Here is a 20,546-nt window from a genome sequence, read left to right as displayed (position 1 = left end):
CTGTATATATATATATATATATTAATATATAACTAAGCTGATATAAACATTTAAATGAAGAGAATTGCTCTATTCCATCTCGATGCTTGCTAGAAAAACATATAACAAAAAATATACGTTGCTATTTTAAAACATCAAATTTATTTTAAGTAGCTTGGATAATGACACCTAAAGATAAATTTGTATTCATCTGATGCATCGCTTACTGCTGTATAATTTCTGCCTGAAGTTCTTTTAAAAATGCTGAGTATTAGAAATGTTTTTCCGTTTGTACATTTTTAAATAATTCAGTATAGTAAATTTTATTATTTTTTATTATAGAGACATTTTACATCAAATGTACAAAAATCTAGAAAAGAAATATATTGATATGACCAAATTTGTTGCTTTTAACGTCTTGGTGATCAGAATAACACTATTAAACACAATACTAGAAATGTAACATCGTTGCATTTTTCATATATTATACTACTTTAAGATTCCTTTCAACGTGCGAAGGAAAAATTAAATAGAGTAGAAATGGTCACAGACGTAGATACCGACGAATTACTTGCAAAGAAGCGAAGAAGAATTACAGCATCTAAACATATTATAAGCAGTAGCGATTCAGAAAAGGAAGATGCGTTTGCAGGACTTTTAGCAGCATATCTGCGTCAACCAGTTGTGCAACAACTTATCAAACTGATTCATCGTTATCTACACGTTGCAGTAATAAGGATACAAGTAAAAAAATTGTATTTACAAAACACTCGAGCGCGTTGCTCGATTCTAGATTGTATATTAATTAAAAGCTAAAATATTTAAAGCACTGGTCAATTAGAATAGATTTGATAATTTTTAGTATTACATTTTGAAATTATTATTAATTTTACAGCAACTGTTCATCCAGAAAATCACACTATTCATCGCAATCGCATTTGCAATCCGAAGAACAGGCTCATTCGTCTCATTCCAATCTTTCTGGAAGTAATGCCAATACAATTGCCAATAACAAAATTATCAGTAATATCTCCAATGGTTACTTATATATTTCTTAATAATTCCAAATTTATCGATTGAAAAGTTGCTAATCTTGTTTTGAATGATCGAAATATTGAATTATTTTTATCCCCTTTTTAATCATAATTAGCTTTAAAAGTATTGATTGAGACTTTTATTATATTTGGTATTTTTTTAGCTACTTCACAAGAAGAGAAAGGAAATGAAGAATTTCAAAGATCTTTCACGCTCCATTGAATCCAAATCTATACGATACAGTAACATTTATTCGGATTCTGAAAACGAGTCTAGTAATTTGGTACAACTTGCTAAGAACAATAAAAATGAAACCGCACGTAAACCTCCATCAACAACTGCGCAATATGGTAAGCAGACAAATGAAATGTAGATTATAATTTTAAAAAGTCTACATATACAGGGTGTTTCCAAATTAAATCGCAAAACTTCGGGAGCGTGTAGAGGAGTAAAAAACTAAGAAAAAAAGTCCTATAGACATATGCTCGTTTTTGCTCCGTTTCAGAGAAATCGAAAAAAAATGTTTACATTTCTTGCCATATCTAGCACCGACATATTTGATTACATTTTCCACTTTCTGTTATGAATTTGTCAGTCGCTCTTTGAAAGCCTTTAACAGTAGATGAATTTTGTCTTTTGCAATATGCCGCGTACGTATTCTAATAGTGAATATGCTGATATGGTTTTTGTATACGGTTTCTGCAACGGTAATGCTTTAAAGGCGGTGCGAGAATATGCACGACGATTTCCAAACAGAAGAGTGCCAAACCGAAGAGTGTTTATGTTGACATTTAATAGATTGCGAGAGACTGGATCATTTTCAATTCGACAAGAAAACAACCGATTTCAAGCAGCGTTACGAAGAGATTTGCAGGCAGGGAATCGTATTTTACAACATTTTGACAATCATCCTGAGACCAGCGTTCGGAATGCGTCGGCTGTATTGGGAGTGTCACCACAAACAATTTGGCGAACTGTAAAAGGAGATAATCGCTATCCCTACCACATTCAAAAAGTGCAAAATTTATTACCTCAAGATCATTGGAACAGATTGAACTTTTGTAACTGGTACCTTCAGACATGCCACAATGATATTTTATTTCCATCTAAAATAATGTGGTCAGATGAGGCAACATTTACCAGAGGTGGAATAATTAATCAAAGGAATTATGATATATGGGCTCATCAAAATCCCAGGTCTGTTAGAGAATACAAATTTCAGCAAGAGTTTTCTGTTAATGTCTGGCTTGGAATTTGGAACGACGTTTTAGTGGGACCGTTTTTTTTACCTGCAAGATTAAATGGGGACCGTTTTCTAAATTTCTTGGAGAATGAATTTTCTGACTATTTAGAAAACATCCCATTACAACAACGTACTGAAATGTGGTTTCAATTAGATGGATGCCCTGCTCATTACAGCAGAGTCGCTAGAACCTGGTTAGATAGAAAATTCCCACAACGATGGATTGGACGTGGAGGAGCAGTACATTGGGCAACTCGTTCGCCCGACTTAACGCCATTAGATTTCTATGCATGGGGTACTCTGAAGCAAGAAGTTTATTCTTCGCCTATTCAATCAGAGCAACATTTGAGAAATCGTATCGTAGCTGCAGCGAACAGAATATCGCAAGAACAGTGCCTGGCTGCTACAAGAGCCGTGTTTGACAGATGCAATGCTTGTATTGCTGCAAGAGGTGCACATTTCGAACAAAATCTTCATTAAAAAGTTTATAAATAAAATAATTAAAATAATAAATTAAATATATTTTTTTCTTTTTTCGTGATTTCCTGCGAAACAAAGCAAAAAGGAGCATATGTCTATAGGACTTTTTTTCTTAGTTTTTTACTCCTCTACACGCTCCCGAAGTTTTGCCATTTAATTTGGAAACACCCTGTATATAATATTATTAATAATTAATAATTTTGTGTTGTTGCAAACAATTCTTCATTCCAAAAATACGTTATAAAAGCTTTGACAGATATAAAATATAAAGTAAATATTATTATTGCGAATCAAAATGATGAACGACGTGAATGTAAATCTTGTACAAAGAACCAAGCGGATGTTTGTCTCTATGTTTTCTGTAAAAAACAACACAGAATTACAAACATTAGAAAGATTCTTAGTGGATGAACAAAACCGCGCCAAAATAGTAAGACATTTGTTTTATAAATAATTTATTATTTTTAATTTCATTTATGTTTTTGATGGTTATCTAAATAGAAAACATTATCATGACACATCAAGTAAGTGACATCAAAATAGCTCCAAAGTGATTACTGGAAATCATTTTTCAATCCGTAACGATTCATTTTAACGTCATTGTGACGTTGCTATTTACTATTCTGTTTGTATTTATATAAGTGTATGAAGTACTATTGCGACTTTGCGCAGACAAAACAATTACGAAAATTGGGCGGCCAAAGTATAAAACATGCTGTACTTAACATCTTGACAAAATGCTTCGCACTCAAATTAGCGCAAACATGCAGTTGGCTTGGTAGAAGAAAGAAAAAACAGTTTTCCAACTATATTTTTGTATAATTGTAATAAGTAAGTTCGAAATACTATAAATATTTATTTTTGAAACAGAATAATTATATAGTTTATTATAAATATTAATTAACTAGTGATAAATTAAATTGAATTTATATGAGATGAAAGAAAACGTGTAAAATATTTTTGTATATTGAATCCGAATCATTTATGTTTTTCTTTATCATTCAATTTTCCATTTTTTATTTGTACTTTGCCATTTATTATGATAAAAAGCAGATAAGAATGATAAATTAATGATAATTAAAAGCATCAAACTCTTGCTAATACTTTTTAAAATTGATTTTACTTGTTAAATCGAAATCCATTCCAAGTTTTTTTTCAGTATTCAACGTCAACGTTTCGAGTTATTTTGAATCACATATTTAATTCGTTAAAAAATGTTATTAATTCTTTGAAGCAATACATAAGAATTTTATGAAAATAAAAGTTCTACAGTTTCTCAGATCACTGATTTCGAATCTGATTTCGAACAAGTATTTCAAAATTTTGAAACTGAAAATAGTGAAGTTTTCTATCTATATTTAATCAGTATATCGTGTATTTGCATGTATACAGGGTGTTTCCAAATTAAATCGCAAAACTTCGGGAGCGTGTAGAGGAGTAAAAAACTAAGAAAAAAAGTCCTATAGACATATGCTCGTTTTTGCTCCGTTTCAGAGAAATCGAAAAAAAATGTTTACATTTCTTGCCATATCTAGCACCGACATATTTGATTACATTTTCCACTTTCTGTTATGAATTTGTCAGTCGCTCTTTGAAAGCCTTTAACAGTAGATGAATTTTGTCTTTTGCAATATGCCGCGTACGTATTCTAATAGTGAATATGCTGATATGGTTTTTGTATACGGTTTCTGCAACGGTAATGCTTTAAAGGCGGTGCGAGAATATGCACGACGATTTCCAAACAGAAGTGTTTGACAGATGCAATGCTTGTATTGCTGCAAGAGGTGCACATTTCGAACAAAATCTTCATTAAAAAGTTTATAAATAAAATAATTAAAATAATAAATTAAATATATTTTTTTCTTTTTTCGTGATTTCCTGCGAAACAAAGCAAAAAGGAGCATATGTCTATAGGACTTTTTTTCTTAGTTTTTTACTCCTCTACACGCTCCCGAAGTTTTGCCATTTAATTTGGAAACACCCTGTATATCTTTTGATTCTGGGGGACTTTAAAATTTAAAATTCTGGCTAAGATTTGAAATCAATGACCAAAGAAATTTATTAGAGACCTTTTATATCCTCTTGAATACAAAAATGCTTCACGGGATTAATAACATTTTTTAACAAATGAAGGATGTAATTCAGTATAACAAGAATAATATAAGAGTATTGCAAAGAAAAAATTGAAACTGATTTTGGTTCAGTATGTAAAATTAAGTTTAAACAGTGCTTGCGAAAATTTAATTATGTTTTTAATTATCAGTTGTTTATGATTTAAAGTTTTTTTACCCTTTATTTAGTGAAAGCTCACCCTAAACATCGAAATGTCTCGAGAAAAAAAAGAGGAACAAACAAATATAAAATTTGTTTGTGTGTGTTCCTATTACTCATCTTTTTAAATCAGCATGACAAATTACTTCAGAGTATTATTAGTCGCTGATTGATTCTCTTTATTGGTCAATATTTTCAGAGTAAGATATATTTATTACTAGAGAGTTTTGAAATAAAATCAACAAACTACTTTGCGCATTTGAAAATTGATTACTGAAATCGACATTGTGAGGTCTAAAATTTTTTATTTGTTTTTTCAGATGTAGTTCAAAAACATTATCCCTATGCCACAAACGCGATCATTAACACTTTTATTAAAGAATGGCTACGTCGCGCGCCTGAGAAATGCGGCAAAGATGTAGAAGTAGCAGCAGCTGCACCTGAAATTACAAATGTCGATGATGCAAATACTAATAATTAAGATAAGTCCTGTCGTAAGCAATATATATATATATATATTAAAGAAATTAATAATTTTGTTAGTACTCATATATTTTATGATACACTTTAAACATTTTTTATTTTTATATATTTTAAAATTATAGTTTTTATGGCCAATGTGCTTTTGTTGTGTCACATCAAATCAATTTTGTTTTAATAACTTTGTGCAATTGAATAGTAATCTAAGATTGTTTTGCATTTCTGCGATTATAGTCCAATTATTTGGAGTATTGATACTATTAATTAGAACTCTGTTAAATTAATGCTTACAATGAATTCAAATTCGAAAATTTTATGCAACATTTAAAAGAACTAGTGCGCAATCTGACAATTTTTAAATGATTCACTTAATATTGTTTTCCAATGATACAATCAATCATAGAAATCTAAACGTTTTTTTTTATTAGTAACTTTATAATCCTAAATGTGAGAATTATTATTTAATATATGTATTTCTATGATCTAAGAAATTATTTTTAATATACACTATTGCTGCTCAAAAATGTATAAAATATTTTATTACGATATTATGTAATAATTAGATAATAATAAAAGAGATGATATTACAATAGTCGCATAATTGATTAATAACAAAAGATCTGTTCTTTTCAGTTGAACTTCATGTATGTTTCATCTTTTTTTTTACATTGGAGAAAAAATACGAAAAGATGTACGATGGAAAAAGTTCAGCTAAAAGAGCAAGTTTAAATTAATGCTTATCTTTTATGTTTTTAATATTAAAGATCTTTAATATTAAAATATATTCCTTTATTTATCGAGTTAAAGTAAGTTTTATCCGTATACCGTGCCTATATGTAACAAATTTCAGATTTGTGAGGATTTGCAAGTTCAAAAACAGCGATTGTATATACCCACATATAGCACATGGACATCCAATGGACGTTCGAAATATATCCGATTGATCCGATACGGATATCCGTGGGACATCTGTTTTCGTCCGTTGGATGTCCATGATACGTACTTCCCAATGTCCGGCTTTGGGATGTAATACGTATGTATTATGGACATCCAACGGACTCAAAAGTTGTCTTGACGTTTGCAACCGATTTTGAACCTTCGTTGCGAGCGAGTCGTATGTCGTTTCGAAAATGTTCTCGAACTTTCTCTTGATGGTATGATTGTCGTACGCGGGATGGAGGTTATCTGCTGTACATGATCGTGCGACCGATCATCCGATTTACGCAGAGTCGCGGAACGCTCAAACGTCTCACTCGCTTCCTCCCCCTTCTCCTCCTCCTTCCTCTCGCGCTTGGGGGCAGACGCTGCGTCATCGTCGCATGACTCTCTTTATCGCGCGCACGCCGTGGCAGTCAACGGTCTGTCACAGCGGTTTGATAATAGGCTTAAAATGCCTGTTCAACGCCATGTCCTCCTCGATTCTACCGATCTTCAGAGCGCGATGTTTCTTGCGGATCGACTCGCTCGTCTTTTCGACCTCCCTCGCTTTTTTTTCTCTAGCGCACATCAGCCATGTTCGTCTCTGGCGAAGTATCGACAACGATTGACCACGTTACGGTATCGCGAACTCGTTAAATCCTTTTCTGTATCTTCCATCTTTAAGCGCAATGTCCTTGTCTATCACTAGTAATCCATACTTTTGTCGTCAAAGTCGCGGCACAACAAACAAAATTCATCGAACAACATGTCGATATTTACGTGATCGTTGTAAACGTGATTCAAGTTAGTACCGTCCTGTTTGAACAGGATCAGCAGGTTCGCGTTGTCGCGTACCAGATGTTTAGGTATTCTTGCGTATGTCTGATAGAGATCGAAGTATTCGACATCCGCTCATCGAGAAGTATTCTTTCACCGTATCCTGTTTGACGCATGCGACGTCATCAAAGATAAAAGCATTTGGATGCGCCTCGCTTTGTGGAATATCGTCGCTGTTGTTGGAAAACGTAAAGTAACCGATTTCGTCGATAGACATCAACAAATTTTCGAGATATGTATACTTTGGTTGTTGCAACGATTTCGAGTACATACACGTTCTCGAAACGTTCGAGCTCTCGAGCAAGCTTATGAAAGGTGGTTTTACCACAATTCGACGGGCCGCAAATGATCGCGTATATAGCATTTCGCCGTGCTTGCGCTTTACCACTTGCCTCCCATCATTAGCGAATTCGAGTCGCAGTTCATGATGCGTATCGTCAGCGGTTTCCATACGAATTTCATGCTCGCATTACGGGCTACGAGCTCTCGACCGCCTATTTAAAGGCGCGCCAACTCGCGAATCGCGCAGTATTAAGATGTATTTCGCGCTGTGCCATCCTTCCAACATTCAAGACTTGAGTGCCGAGCAGTTGCAGTATATACCGAAAGTCGTACTGTTACGCGTGTATGGTGACTGTATCGACCACGTATGGAACAAGCTTCCGGAACACATGAAGGCGGATTCGGAGGTTCGAATCTATTGTCGCTGCGACGAGCACTACAATCAGCCGTGGCAACGGACGCACATCAACAGTCCCGCACCGAAGATAAAGGACTGTAGCGAAAGTCGGCGTCTCGCGGCAGTCTGCTGAATCGAGCGATAAATGCGCTTCTTTTCGAATTACATATTCCGAGCTACCAGTGTTGCAGCCCGGACACTTGGTTGAAGAAGCGATTAGCCAGAGGTGATAAGGATAAAAATCCGCTGGACGCGGCGTGTCGGGAACAGCGTATTCGCACAGCAACGATGTCACCGACGGACAAGGTACTCGCTGATAACGCGCTAGGACGCATCATCGCGAGAGATTCGATTTTGAATGAGAGAGCCGGTACTTCTGCCATCTGGGCAGCGATGAACGCCAAGACCAAGGTTGGCATAGGCATGAAACCGAAGATGAGGAAAAAGACGAAGAAGCGGATACTTCCGATGGCGAAACGGGTGATAGCGGTAAACGACAGCAAAGCCGCGCGACGTCAGCTTGAGGAGCTGCAACGTCACTATCGTGCGATGGAACAGGGTCGTGGGCTGTATCTCGCTCCATACAAATACAGACTGTATCTCAGCCCGTACAAACGCGGACAAGTCGTAGCAGCGAAGAAAAAAAACGTCGAAGAGACAATAAAAATGCCCTCGGGCGCAGCTACTAACGTGCAATTGGATGAGCTTGCGAGACGAAACGAAAGTGATATCGTGAATCTGGATGATGCGACGGTACCCGGTACTCACTGGGTAATGTACGCGAAGAGAAACAACCGCGTCGTATACATTGAGAGTTTTGGTAAACTTCGACCTTCTAAAGAATTGGTGCGATATTTCGGGAACGGCGTTACAACGATAGAGTACGATCGCATGTCCTACCAGACGTACAATCAGAGCTTCTGCGGACAGATGTGCATGCGGTTTCTACGAACAGCTGATGTGCGTGAATTTAAATAGTTCGACGAGCTGCCGTGTAATCTCAGTATTCATGGAACGCTTTTTCCGTCATGTCGCTGATGCTTACTCTGAGCGGGAAGAGCAGCGTCCTCGCGGAGAACTATTTTCCCGCCATAGATTTGAGCGATGGCGTTTACGCGCTCGGCTTAATGATTTTTGAGACTTATCACACGATACCGAACGTAAACAAATCGAACAACAAATTTTAGTTCGGTAAAGACGATGTAGAAATTATAATTCCCCAGGGTTCGTACGAAGTACGAGACATAAATGAATTTCTGAAACGTGCGATTTTACGGAAACGTCCGCGTCGCGACACGCTTGATACCATTGATGTAGTGCGCAGTGATACGGCGCACAGCGACAACAACAACAGCAACGACAACGACGAAGGTGGGGAATACCCGATAACGCTCCGCGCAAACTACAACACGATGAGATGCGAGATTAGATGCGCTTACAGAATAAACTTTGGCAAGCTCAACAGCATTGGATCGCTGCTAAAATTCCCGTCGAAGCGTATACTGCGATCGCGAAGATTGCACAAATCGGATGTGTCGATCAACATATTGCACGTAAACGTTATCCGCGTAGAGTGTAACATGATCATGGGCGCGTACAGCAACGGTGAAAGTGCGCACACGATATATGAATTATCACCGAACGTGCCGCTGGGGTATAAGATATCGGAAAGACCGGCGCAGATAATTTATTTACCGATCATCGCTCGGAACATTACGGATCTAACGATATCTGTGGTCGACTAGAACGGATGATTGCTCAATTTTCGATGAGAAGAGATCACCATCAGATTCCACGTACAACGGCGATAACGCGAGCATTAGATGCTCGTGCTGAACGGAACGGAGCGCATGCAGAGAGGTAACACATTCTTTACAAGGCCGGTGACGTCACAGCTCGATAACACTTGCTCATCCAGCTGCATCAGGAGGAAGAAGCTCACAAGTAAACCTTCAGAAATGTCAGACGCCGATTATTTTCAAAATTTTTACAGTTGTTTCTTATAACAAAATAAGAAGAAATCTGTCATTAATATAGCCCAAATTGCGTCTGTCTCTTAAAAAAAATTTTTTTTTATTTTTTAAAAATGCCGGATTTTATGTTTAAAGCAATATTTCTTACAAATAAATGTACACCCGATATTTTGAAGCTCGATAAATAAACACATATAGAACACCAAAATGATAATTAAATATAGTTAAGAACGATCCTCTTGAAAAAAGCTTCTTACAGAAATGAAGCTAGGAATTGATTTGGATTAACCTCACGTTATCCTAACTCAAAAATCATTAACTAAATTGCTAACAGAAAAATTAAGCTAGATTAATGTTTCTGTTGCGTAATAGCGATTTAGTTCGTGATTGTTTGATTTTTTAGTTAAGATAACATAAGAGGTTAAGCCAGATTAGCTCTCAGCTATGTTTCTGAAAGTTTTTTTTAAGAGGATTATTTCTTAATTCTCTATTTTTAATTATTATTTTGGTGTTCCATATGTGTACCGACCCTCAAAATATCGGATGTATATTTATTTATAAGAAATATTGCTTTAAACATGTAAAATCGGGTATTTGTAAAAAATAAAAAAAATCTTTTTATAATGGACGAACGCAATTTGGGCTAAAATAAATGACAGATTTGTTCTTATTTTGTCATAAGAAACAATTGTAAAAATTTTGAGAAAAATCGATGTCTGACATTTCTGAAGATTTACTTGTCAGCGCGTCGAACGTTAAATTTTTGAGATGACTGATATCCTAAGCATCGCGGACAATCCGATCTTCGACGATCGTATCGTCAAGATTGAGACTCACACAATCCGTTTGCCAACATGACGTTCGGGTACAGTGACGAGATAAGAATACCCATTCAGCAACAGGATCTGTACACACTACCGTACGAAAGCTTTCTATACGTCGAGGGAAAATTGACGAAGAACAGAGTAGTTGAGGGTGCTAACGTGATATTGGGAAATAATTGCGTCGCGTTCCTATTCGATGAGATTCGTTACGAATTCAACAGTGTGGAGATTGACCGTAACAGAAGCGTGGACAGAACTAGCACGCTCGAAAACTACGTAACAGTCTCGTCCAACAGAAGCGCATTCTGCGGAATGCCGGCTGAGATGCGCAGACTACTGCGACCGGATATTATAATTTTTGTGTACCGCTCTACGTATTGTTGGGATTCTGCGAGGATTACAGACGCATGGTGATCAACGCTCGTCATGAGTTGATTTCAATACGAGCGCGCAATAACAACAATTGTCTGATGAGAGATTCGACGACAAAGCCGACGCTCGAATTATTCAAAGTACAGTGGCGAATGCTGCACGTGTTATTGAGTGAGATAAATAAGCTGTAGATACTGCGCGCTTTGGAGAGTGGACGATATCTGAGCATGGCTTTTCGCTCGTGGGATTTGTACGAGTTTCCGCTCTTGCAAAGCATAACCAAGCATTCGTGGGCCAAGCATTCAAGACGGCTACTCAAGAAGCCGTACTACGTCATCTTCGCTTTGCAAACTGGTCGAAAAAATATCCGAGAACATAAGTCGATTCGACGATTGCAAATTAATCAATGCGAAATTCTACCTGAACTCGGAATGTTATCCGCGTACGATAACTTGAATCTGGATTTCGATAAGAACAGATGTGCGATTCTGTACGACTTGTACGCGCATTTCTGCAAGAGCTACTAAGGATACGAGTATCTCGAGCCGAGTCTCACCTTTACGACTTTTCTACGTGATGGTCCGTTCGTGATCATCGATTGCTCTCGACAGAACGAATCGGTCAAGAGTGGCACCGTGGACGTGCGATTAGACTTTGAATGTAAGGAGAATGTGCCGATGAACACCACCGAGTATCATCTCATTATACATGATCGCGTGGTTCAGTAATCCGTTGGCCAACATTGTGCACAGAATCATCTAAGTGCATCCTCCGACACGGTATATAAAAATCTGCGATACACGTCGCAATCGACCACTGCAGTCTTCTTCTCGACAACATCCCCGTGCCAATGTTTATGGATATGCAAGAATTCATCGTCAACAAGAAACTTATTGTGAAGAAAGTGGCGGTGCTGAAACAGGGGACCGTTCTTACGCATTACATTTTTACGAATCCTGTGCCATGGAAATTTTTGACAAGGTCCGATAGGTCTTGCGCTTTCTTGATTTCTTATCACCATGGATTGCGATGGGAGGATGGGATAGTCTCGTACAGCGAAGCGAAACGCCTAATTACGATGGCGGTACTTGAAGATGATGCAGTCATATACGTCAAGGAACGTGAGAAACGAACGTGGCTGTAGAACTTGCTTCTGAACGATGAGCGAGAACGTATGTACATCGAGATCTTGGATGCAGTTTATGAAGACATGGAATCTTTAACTAAACTAGATGTTACTAACAATACTATGCGATGCGAAAAACATGCAAAGAATTGCGCATTACGAAAATGTATTGGAAATATATAACTGATGGTTGCAAAAGAATTTTGAAATAAAAATACATAAACTTATTACGTATTTCTTTTTTCCTTCCCCTGTAATACATGCATGTATGTATGCATGTATGTACATATGTACGCGTGTACGTATATACGCATGTACGTATGTACGCATATACGCATGCATGTACGTATGTATGTATAAACATAGATAAACTCGCGACAAAGAAAATACGTAGAATATAAAACGAGTCGCGACAAGTTCGCAATTCTTGGAAAATAGGGGAAGGGCTTCCCCTCGCGAACAAAGAAAATACGTAGAAAGCCGCGATAAAATGTGTCGCGACAAGTTCGCAATTCTTGGAAAGAGGGGGAGAATCGATCCCCTCTTAGATTCCAAAAGTATTACCATATGCGTCGCAATTTACGCGGATGCGATCAGTTTTGCGATATACGCTTATACGGTTCAAAAATGTACTTCGCTAAAAAGAGCAGCGCATCGTATGAAACGAAGAAGGACTGTAACGCTTAAGTTTCGACGTTCTACACACAAATAAAACGTTTTCTCAACATTACGTACGTACACACGGCATGGAGCGTCGCACAGTGCGCTTATTGAGCAGGCGTGACGACCTAACGGTTACGGGCCACAAATTGTTGGAAATTGGCATCAATGTTGGTCCACCGAGTTACATGGAGATCACCCTGGGAGATCGTCACGGACATGAACTGTCGCTATCTTTCGAAACGTGGAAAGGCCTCTACGTGCAGCAATGGAATATTTACAAGATGCTTCGAAACGAATACAAAGACAATTTCATAAGCGTTGGACCGCTAACGGTCAGAGTGTGCACGCTAAACGACGTTACGTTCGTACATCTCGATTCTTCATCCATATACATGATGATGACTGAAACGATGCTACGCCGTATGTTTGAATTTGACGAGTGTATCGATGTAACGTTCGAACGATTAGCCAGACTCATCGACACGGACGATGTCAAGTATACGCGATTCTCCAATATCGCATCCGAGAACGCTATGCCGCGACAGCGGCATCTTCAACACGCATCTTCAGCTCGTCGATTTCGAGCTATTAACTTTAGTTTTTAATACGTATCAAAGAAACGATGTAGTAAAATGCGAATAAAATATTTTTCGTTCGCATTACTATGTACTTTCTTTACTTCCTATCCTATGCCTCGACGCACTCCGTTTAGATAAATAGCAGCCTGCGCTTCTCTTGCCGTGCCGAGACATGCCACCGATCTCCTGGAAATATATCGACGCTTCTTTGTTACATTAAATAATACCGCGACGCATTTTGGGGAGGGTGCGACAGCGGCGGCGGCGGTAGTGGCGGGGCCCAGGTACACCATGGTGGCGCGTATCAATGGTGTCACTGTTTATGTAAACAGCGAAACAGCCGACCCTGGGACTTTTCCCGCGCTATCCCCTCTTCCCCCCTTCCGCACCAACGAATACGCGCCCCGCACTCCCCTCGGAGGACCTAAGTTAGAACCGGCCTAGTATACCTACTAGACGAAAATCTTAATACGAAAATGAGAGACTACAATAATTTTTTGAATTATAAACTAACTTTAAATTATAAGTCAAAAACCATTTTACTTTTATAGCCTCTATTATTATTTTTGGATCCTTTTGAATATTCTAAAACGAAAATTCTAATACGAAAATGTCGAAGCTATAATCGTTTTCGAATTACACACTATTTTTAACTAATTATAATTCAAAAACTATTGTAGCCTCGATATTTTTGTATTAAGATTTTCATCTCAAAATTACCTCAAGAATACATTGTTAAAAGGAAATGCGGTAGTTTTGAGACAACCTTATACATATGCATATGCATGTACAGAGTGTTGCAGATACATACTAGACAGTACAATGGGTTACGCGGCAAACTTTGCAGGGGCAAACGCGGTTCAATAGGTAATAACGGTAACTTTTTATTATAAAATTTATATTATAAAGACATTAATTTATTGATATATATTATATTGATTCATCTTAAAGGAGTTTTGATTCAACGCAACCAGATTTATATATTATTACAAAGTTTATTATTTATATTATAAAGTTTATGTTATAAAGTCATTATACCTACTGAACCGCGCCTGCTCCTGCAAAGTTTGCTGCGCAACCCGTCGTACTGCTTAGTATGTATCTGTAACACCCTGTACAATATATGTATATAAAATGATGAAGAATCTTGTATAAAATTAAAGGATAATGAAAAAAAAGGATGACGAAAAAGGTAATTAATAGTGAATCTGACGAATTATTATATGAAATATTAATGGCATAAGCTACTAAAAAAAGATGTGATATCAGTAAAAAAATTACCTTTTAAAAAAGGTAAAAAAAAGACATCAAGTACACGCGCTGTACAGAAGATTTTATATGGAACAAAGATTGTACCGTAAAAAAATTTAAGTGTGTTGTAGCCCCGAGTGCTACCACGAATTAGTCCTGCATTTCGGCATGGCAACAGGCTTACGGAAATGCAAGACTATTATCAAAAAGCAACCTTTGCATTTCGGCATGACAACGGCACGCAGAAATGCAAGGCTGCGAATTTAACAGCGCGTGTAGACTAAAATCGCAAACGCGCCGACCAATTCCCGTGACCATATATGGTCACGGCAGGAATCGTAATAGGACACCGCGATTCCTTTATATTCGGCTGCCTAATCGCAGACCGAAGAGTTCGAGTTCAAGTTCGTTCTGATAAGGAAACTTAACGAGACGTTATGCGCCGCGAACGCCGGTGTCACCTTACAACTGTGACATCAACCATCCTGACCATCATCGCGAGCGCGAACGCAATCATTAAAGTAAGCTACGAAATACTTACGCGAATATCTAATACAATATTTAACCGAATCTTGTAAAAGGAGTTAAGAAAAGGGGTTTTCTAATAAAAATTGTGAAAAGTTGTGAGTGTTCACTCGTTACCCCTCGTGCACCCTCCTTAGCGCTCCTCGTGGGTCCCAACCTTTCAGGCGGACGGAATCCCCAAAATTATACCTTGTTGCACCGAAAGGTACAAGTGATATGTAACTAAAAAAAAAAGATAAGAATAAGGCGTCAAATACAGGTGCGCTGCTTGAACAAAAAACTGATGTATAATAAAAAGAATGCTGGAACAAAAAATTGTTGTACTGTAAAAACAAAAATTTAGGTGACATATATTAGTAAAAATCAAATACAAAGTTATTTATTTAAAAAGAAAATTAATGAAGAAGGCATCAAATATATGTGGACTGCCCAAACAAAAAGCCATTGTACCGTAAAAAGAGTTTAAGTGATATGTACAAAAAAGGGTGTCAAATATGAATAAGCCGCTTGAACAAAAAACTGTAATATCAAATTAAAGAAATTTAAGTAGCATGTATTATTTGTATAAAAAATTTGATATTAAAAATTAGCGCCAAGATATAGTTCCACAAAAATAGCATTTTCTAAGTGACACATATACCATTTGTATAAAAGATTTGATATTAATAACTGACGCCAAGTTTAATTCTACTATAAGAAGTATGCGTGCTTTCAAAATTGATATAAAGCATTTAAGTTGCACTAATTGTATAAAACTACTTTTAAAAAAACCCCATTTTCGTAACTTTTAATTTAAAAAATAAAACTCATATATGTACCTATAAAAACTTTTTCCATGTGTAGTAGTAACTATTTAATCTTTCTTTATATATAAAATGTCACTAAATTCCGTTATCTTACTCAATCCAAAGATTATCACAAAGAATTAAAGACGTAACAGTACAAAATAAAAAATTTTTAATAAAATAAAAAATACTTTATGCAAAAAAATTTGGCGCTACTCGACTAAGTTAAGAAAATCAGCAATTTAATCTGAATGTGAGACTGATTGTGAGTAAAAACAAATTATACTGTTTTATATGAAGATAGGAGTACAGCTCTGTATTACGCGCAAACAAATTTAAATACCGAATCCACTAAATCTTAATCTGATGTACATATATCTAATATTAATCCGCACGACTATATAACTCATTCGTATGCAATTTCTTTATACATAACTGAAATCGTGCAGAATAATTTGCTCGCATTCTGTGGTTATCAAGGGACACTGTACGTGAGCGTATGCGTATATGTGCGTGCGTGCGTGCGTGCGTGCGTGCGTGAATGCGTGTGTGCTTGGGTGGGTGTGTGTGGATGTGTGGGTGTGTGGGTGAGTGGTTTTATTTTACAATGACTTTCCCTATTTTCCCAATTTAGTTTTTAGCAGCGTTAAGTTTTTTTTGCATAAAGTATTTTTTATATTTAACTAAAATTTTTTTATTTTGTACTGTTACGTCCTAATTCTTTGTAATAACCTCTGAATTGAGTAAGATAACGCAATTTAGTGATATAACATTTTAAAGGAAGATTAAATGGTTACTACTACACTTGGTGTGGAACAGGAAAAATTTTTATAGGTACACACACACATACACACACACACACACACACATACGTGAGTTCTATTTTTTAAATTAAGAGTTACGAAATCATGGGATCTTTTAAAAATAGTTTTATACAATTAGTGCAACTTAAATGTTTCATATCATTTTTGAAAGTATGCATGCCTCTTGGAATTAAACTTGGCGTCAGTTATTTTGATATCAAACCTTTTATACAAATAATACAGGTTACTTAAATTTTTTTAATTTGATACTACAGTTTTTTGTTCGAGCGGCTTATGCATATTTAACACCCTTTTTTGTACATATCACTTAAACTATTTTTACGGTACAATGGCTTTTTGTTTGGGCAGTTCACATATATTTGACGCCTTCTTCGTTAATTTTTTTTAAATGAGTAACTTTGTATTTGATTTTACTAATATATGTCTTAAATTTTTGTTTTTACGGTACAACAATTTTTTGTTCTAGCATTCTTTTTACTATACAACGGATTTTTGTTCAAAGCAGCGCATCTATATTTGACTTATTCTTTTCTACTTTTTTTAAAGTTACATATAACTTAAATTTTGTTTACGGTACAACAACTTTTGTTCCATATAAAATCATCTTCTGTACAGCGTGTGTACTTGTCGTCTTCTTTTTACGTTTTTTTTTAAATAGATCTATACATCTTTGTATTTGACGTTCATTTCAATCGATCAAGTATTGTGATTTTTGCGAAAAATAAATTTGAAAGAGTTTCGTATAGTGTGATCGCAAAATGCGATTTACTCTACAAAAACCTTTCGCATACCCCTTATTCTCCAAATTTGAACTTCGTAGATTGAACAACTTTGTGGTTTTTCTACACAAAATTCTGTCAAATTTCATAAATCAATCTACAAAAACTCCTTACTATTTAAAAGAATTTTAGAGAAAACAGGGCAATAGGAGTCAGGCGCGGTAGTCGTTACGCAAATAACATACCGATATAACACAAACCTTTTTATTAAAAAACGCGCTCACATATTTCGGCTCATTTTTTAGCTCTCTTCAGAGATAAATCACTCTAATATGTACAATATGTGCTTAATAATATCTTATCATAAAAATACCTTATCATGGTGAGTTCCACTACACTATAATCTCTATATAAGAATTATACACAGATGAATGTTAAAAAGGAAAGAAAAGGATTATTGGAATAATCAGAGATAAGATTTTGGAAAACTTTTATAAATTTAGACTACAATGAAAGTAAGGAACCTCACCACGAGCTTAAAACACCATATCGCAAACATTGCATAACAATTATTAGTTCAAAAACCAGTTCTTGATTTGTTGGTCAGTCATATCAGATGAAGTATGTTATTTTTAAATTTAGTAAAAATTCTTTAAATTTAAAATTCCAAAATTAATAACTTGTTTTTAAATTCAAAAAGCATAAAGAATCAGAAAACGGTCGAAAGTAAAGATGGAAAGAATTTGTTATTAAGAACGACACTGAATTTCAAATTTATTTTTCGCTGATCACAGAGTAATAGATCTATTTTACTAAAATTTACAATAAAATTAAAAATACGAAAGGCTCTCCAAATAAATTAAACGATTAGAGGGCATGTGAAGTTAGCACCCCAACTATAGTACTCAGGAGTTCTGATTAGAGTTCCCGTTTCTTTTTGACGAGACAAAGAGTTCTATATAATTTATAACAAGAGTTCCGCTTAATAACTATTTTTAAATAAATTTAAAAAATGGGGTGCTAACTTCTTATCGAAAATCGAGTTCCAACAGTTCTGGGCGGCCCATTAGCTTCATTTCGTGAATACCTAGAGTTCCTGATACATAAAAAAAATTTTTGAAAAATAAAAAAAAAATTACAAATTTTTGAAAAATCAATTTTTAGATTCAATAGTTCTGAATAGAGTTCCTGCTTCCTTTCAACGATACGAAGAGTTCTCTGTACTTTTTAACTCGAGATTCCCTTAATAACAATTTTTAAACAATTTTTAAAAAATGGGGTGCTAACTTTTTACCGAAATTCGAGCTCGAATAGTTCTGAGCAGCTTAATAGCTTTATTTTGTGAATACCTGGAGTTCCTGATACATAAAAAACAATTTTGACATACAACAAAATTTATAAAAAAAAATTAAAAAATTTTTTTTTAATTTTTTTATACAATAGTTCTGTCACATGTTAATTGTTATTCTGTCTATTTCGAAGAGTTCTAAGCGATTAAAATCAACACAGACCCAAAAATAAAAGAGATATGTACTTAAAACAAAATTTGAAAAATTGATTGCAAAAGCACATATCTCCTTATGTAGCAATCCAATCGCATTTTCACCTAATACTTTTCGTTAGGGCTCGTCGAGAACTGCTCAGAACGCCGATCAGAACTACTCAGTACTCTCAAAAAATTTTCGACGTCGGACTTAGAAAATTTTCGACGATAGAGTTCAAATGTTCCCATATCTCGAATCCAACGGTTTTCGAGATATGGGAACATTTGAACTCTATCGTCGAAAATTTTCTAAGTCCGACGTCGAAAATTTTTTGAGAGTACTGAGTAGTTCTGATCGGCGTTCTGAGCAGTTCTCGACGAGCCCTAACGAAAAGTATTAGGTGAAAATGCGATTGGATTGCTACATAAGGAGATATGTGCTTTTGCAATCAATTTTTCAAATTTTGTTTTAAGTACATATCTCTTTTATTTTTGGGTCTGTGTTGATTTTAATCGCTTAGAACTCTTCGAAATAGACAGAATAACAATTAACATGTGACAGAACTATTGTATAAAAAAATTAAAAAAAAATTTTTTAATTTTTTTTTATAAATTTTGTTGTATGTCAAAATTGTTTTTTATGTATCAGGAACTCCAGGTATTCACAAAATAAAGCTATTAAGCTGCTCAGAACTATTCGAGCTCGAATTTCGGTAAAAAGTTAGCACCCCATTTTTTAAAAATTGTTTAAAAATTGTTATTAAGGGAATCTCGAGTTAAAAAGTACAGAGAACTCTTCGTATCGTTGAAAGGAAGCAGGAACTCTATTCAGAACTATTGAATCTAAAAATTGATTTTTCAAAAATTTGTAATTTTTTTTTTATTTTTCAAAAATTTTTTTTATGTATCAGGAACTCTAGGTATTCACGAAATGAAGCTAATGGGCCGCCCAGAACTGTTGGAACTCGATTTTCGATAAGAAGTTAGCACCCCATTTTTTAAATTTATTTAAAAATAGTTATTAAGCGGAACTCTTGTTATAAATTATATAGAACTCTTTGTCTCGTCAAAAAGAAACGGGAACTCTAATCAGAACTCCTGAGTACTATAGTTGGGGTGCTAACTTCACATGCCCACGATTAGATACGTTGATTTAAAAGTATTGCCAAATGTGAGCCGACACCAGTTCGTGTGTATTCCAAAATGTACATTAAAAAAAATGTGATACAGACGTTTCAATCCTGGTATTGGGTCCTCTTTAGTGTAGAAAATACGTGTTTAAGATAATTTCATGATGTCAAATTAAAGTAAAAACGCTCGATCGTCAAAACATCATTAAACTATTGTCGCTGTTTGAATCTACAAAAAGTCGTTATATTTTACTGAATAAACAAACACACACAGTCCATGTTCAAAAAATTCCACTAAAATAAATTATTCAAAAGAACTTTAATTAATTGTAATAAAACCTATATTAATCAAAATTACTAAAACCTTACGT

General features: G+C 35.5%; 1 protein-coding gene across 1 annotated transcript in view; it reads left to right on the top strand.

The window, feature by feature from the left end:
* LOC108722074 (uncharacterized) overlaps nt 1-5,489 on the top strand; it is a 94,666-nt gene extending 89,177 nt beyond the window's left edge. The window contains exons 2-3 of the mRNA XM_018446986.1: nt 1,178-1,364; nt 5,329-5,489. Of these exons, the coding sequence (XP_018302488.1) occupies nt 1,178-1,364; nt 5,329-5,489 (348 nt within the window). The remainder of the gene's footprint in view (nt 1-1,177; nt 1,365-5,328) is intronic.
* The last annotated feature ends 15,057 nt before the right edge of the window (nt 5,490-20,546 follow it).

This window comes from Mycetomoellerius zeteki, unplaced genomic scaffold (assembly GCF_001594055.1).
Source record: "Mycetomoellerius zeteki isolate Tzet28-1 unplaced genomic scaffold, Tzet1.0 scaffold194, whole genome shotgun sequence".
Taxonomy (NCBI): domain Eukaryota; kingdom Metazoa; phylum Arthropoda; class Insecta; order Hymenoptera; family Formicidae; genus Mycetomoellerius; species Mycetomoellerius zeteki.
Note: the sequence above shows the minus strand (reverse complement) of the source record. Positions and strands in the feature narration are given on the sequence as shown.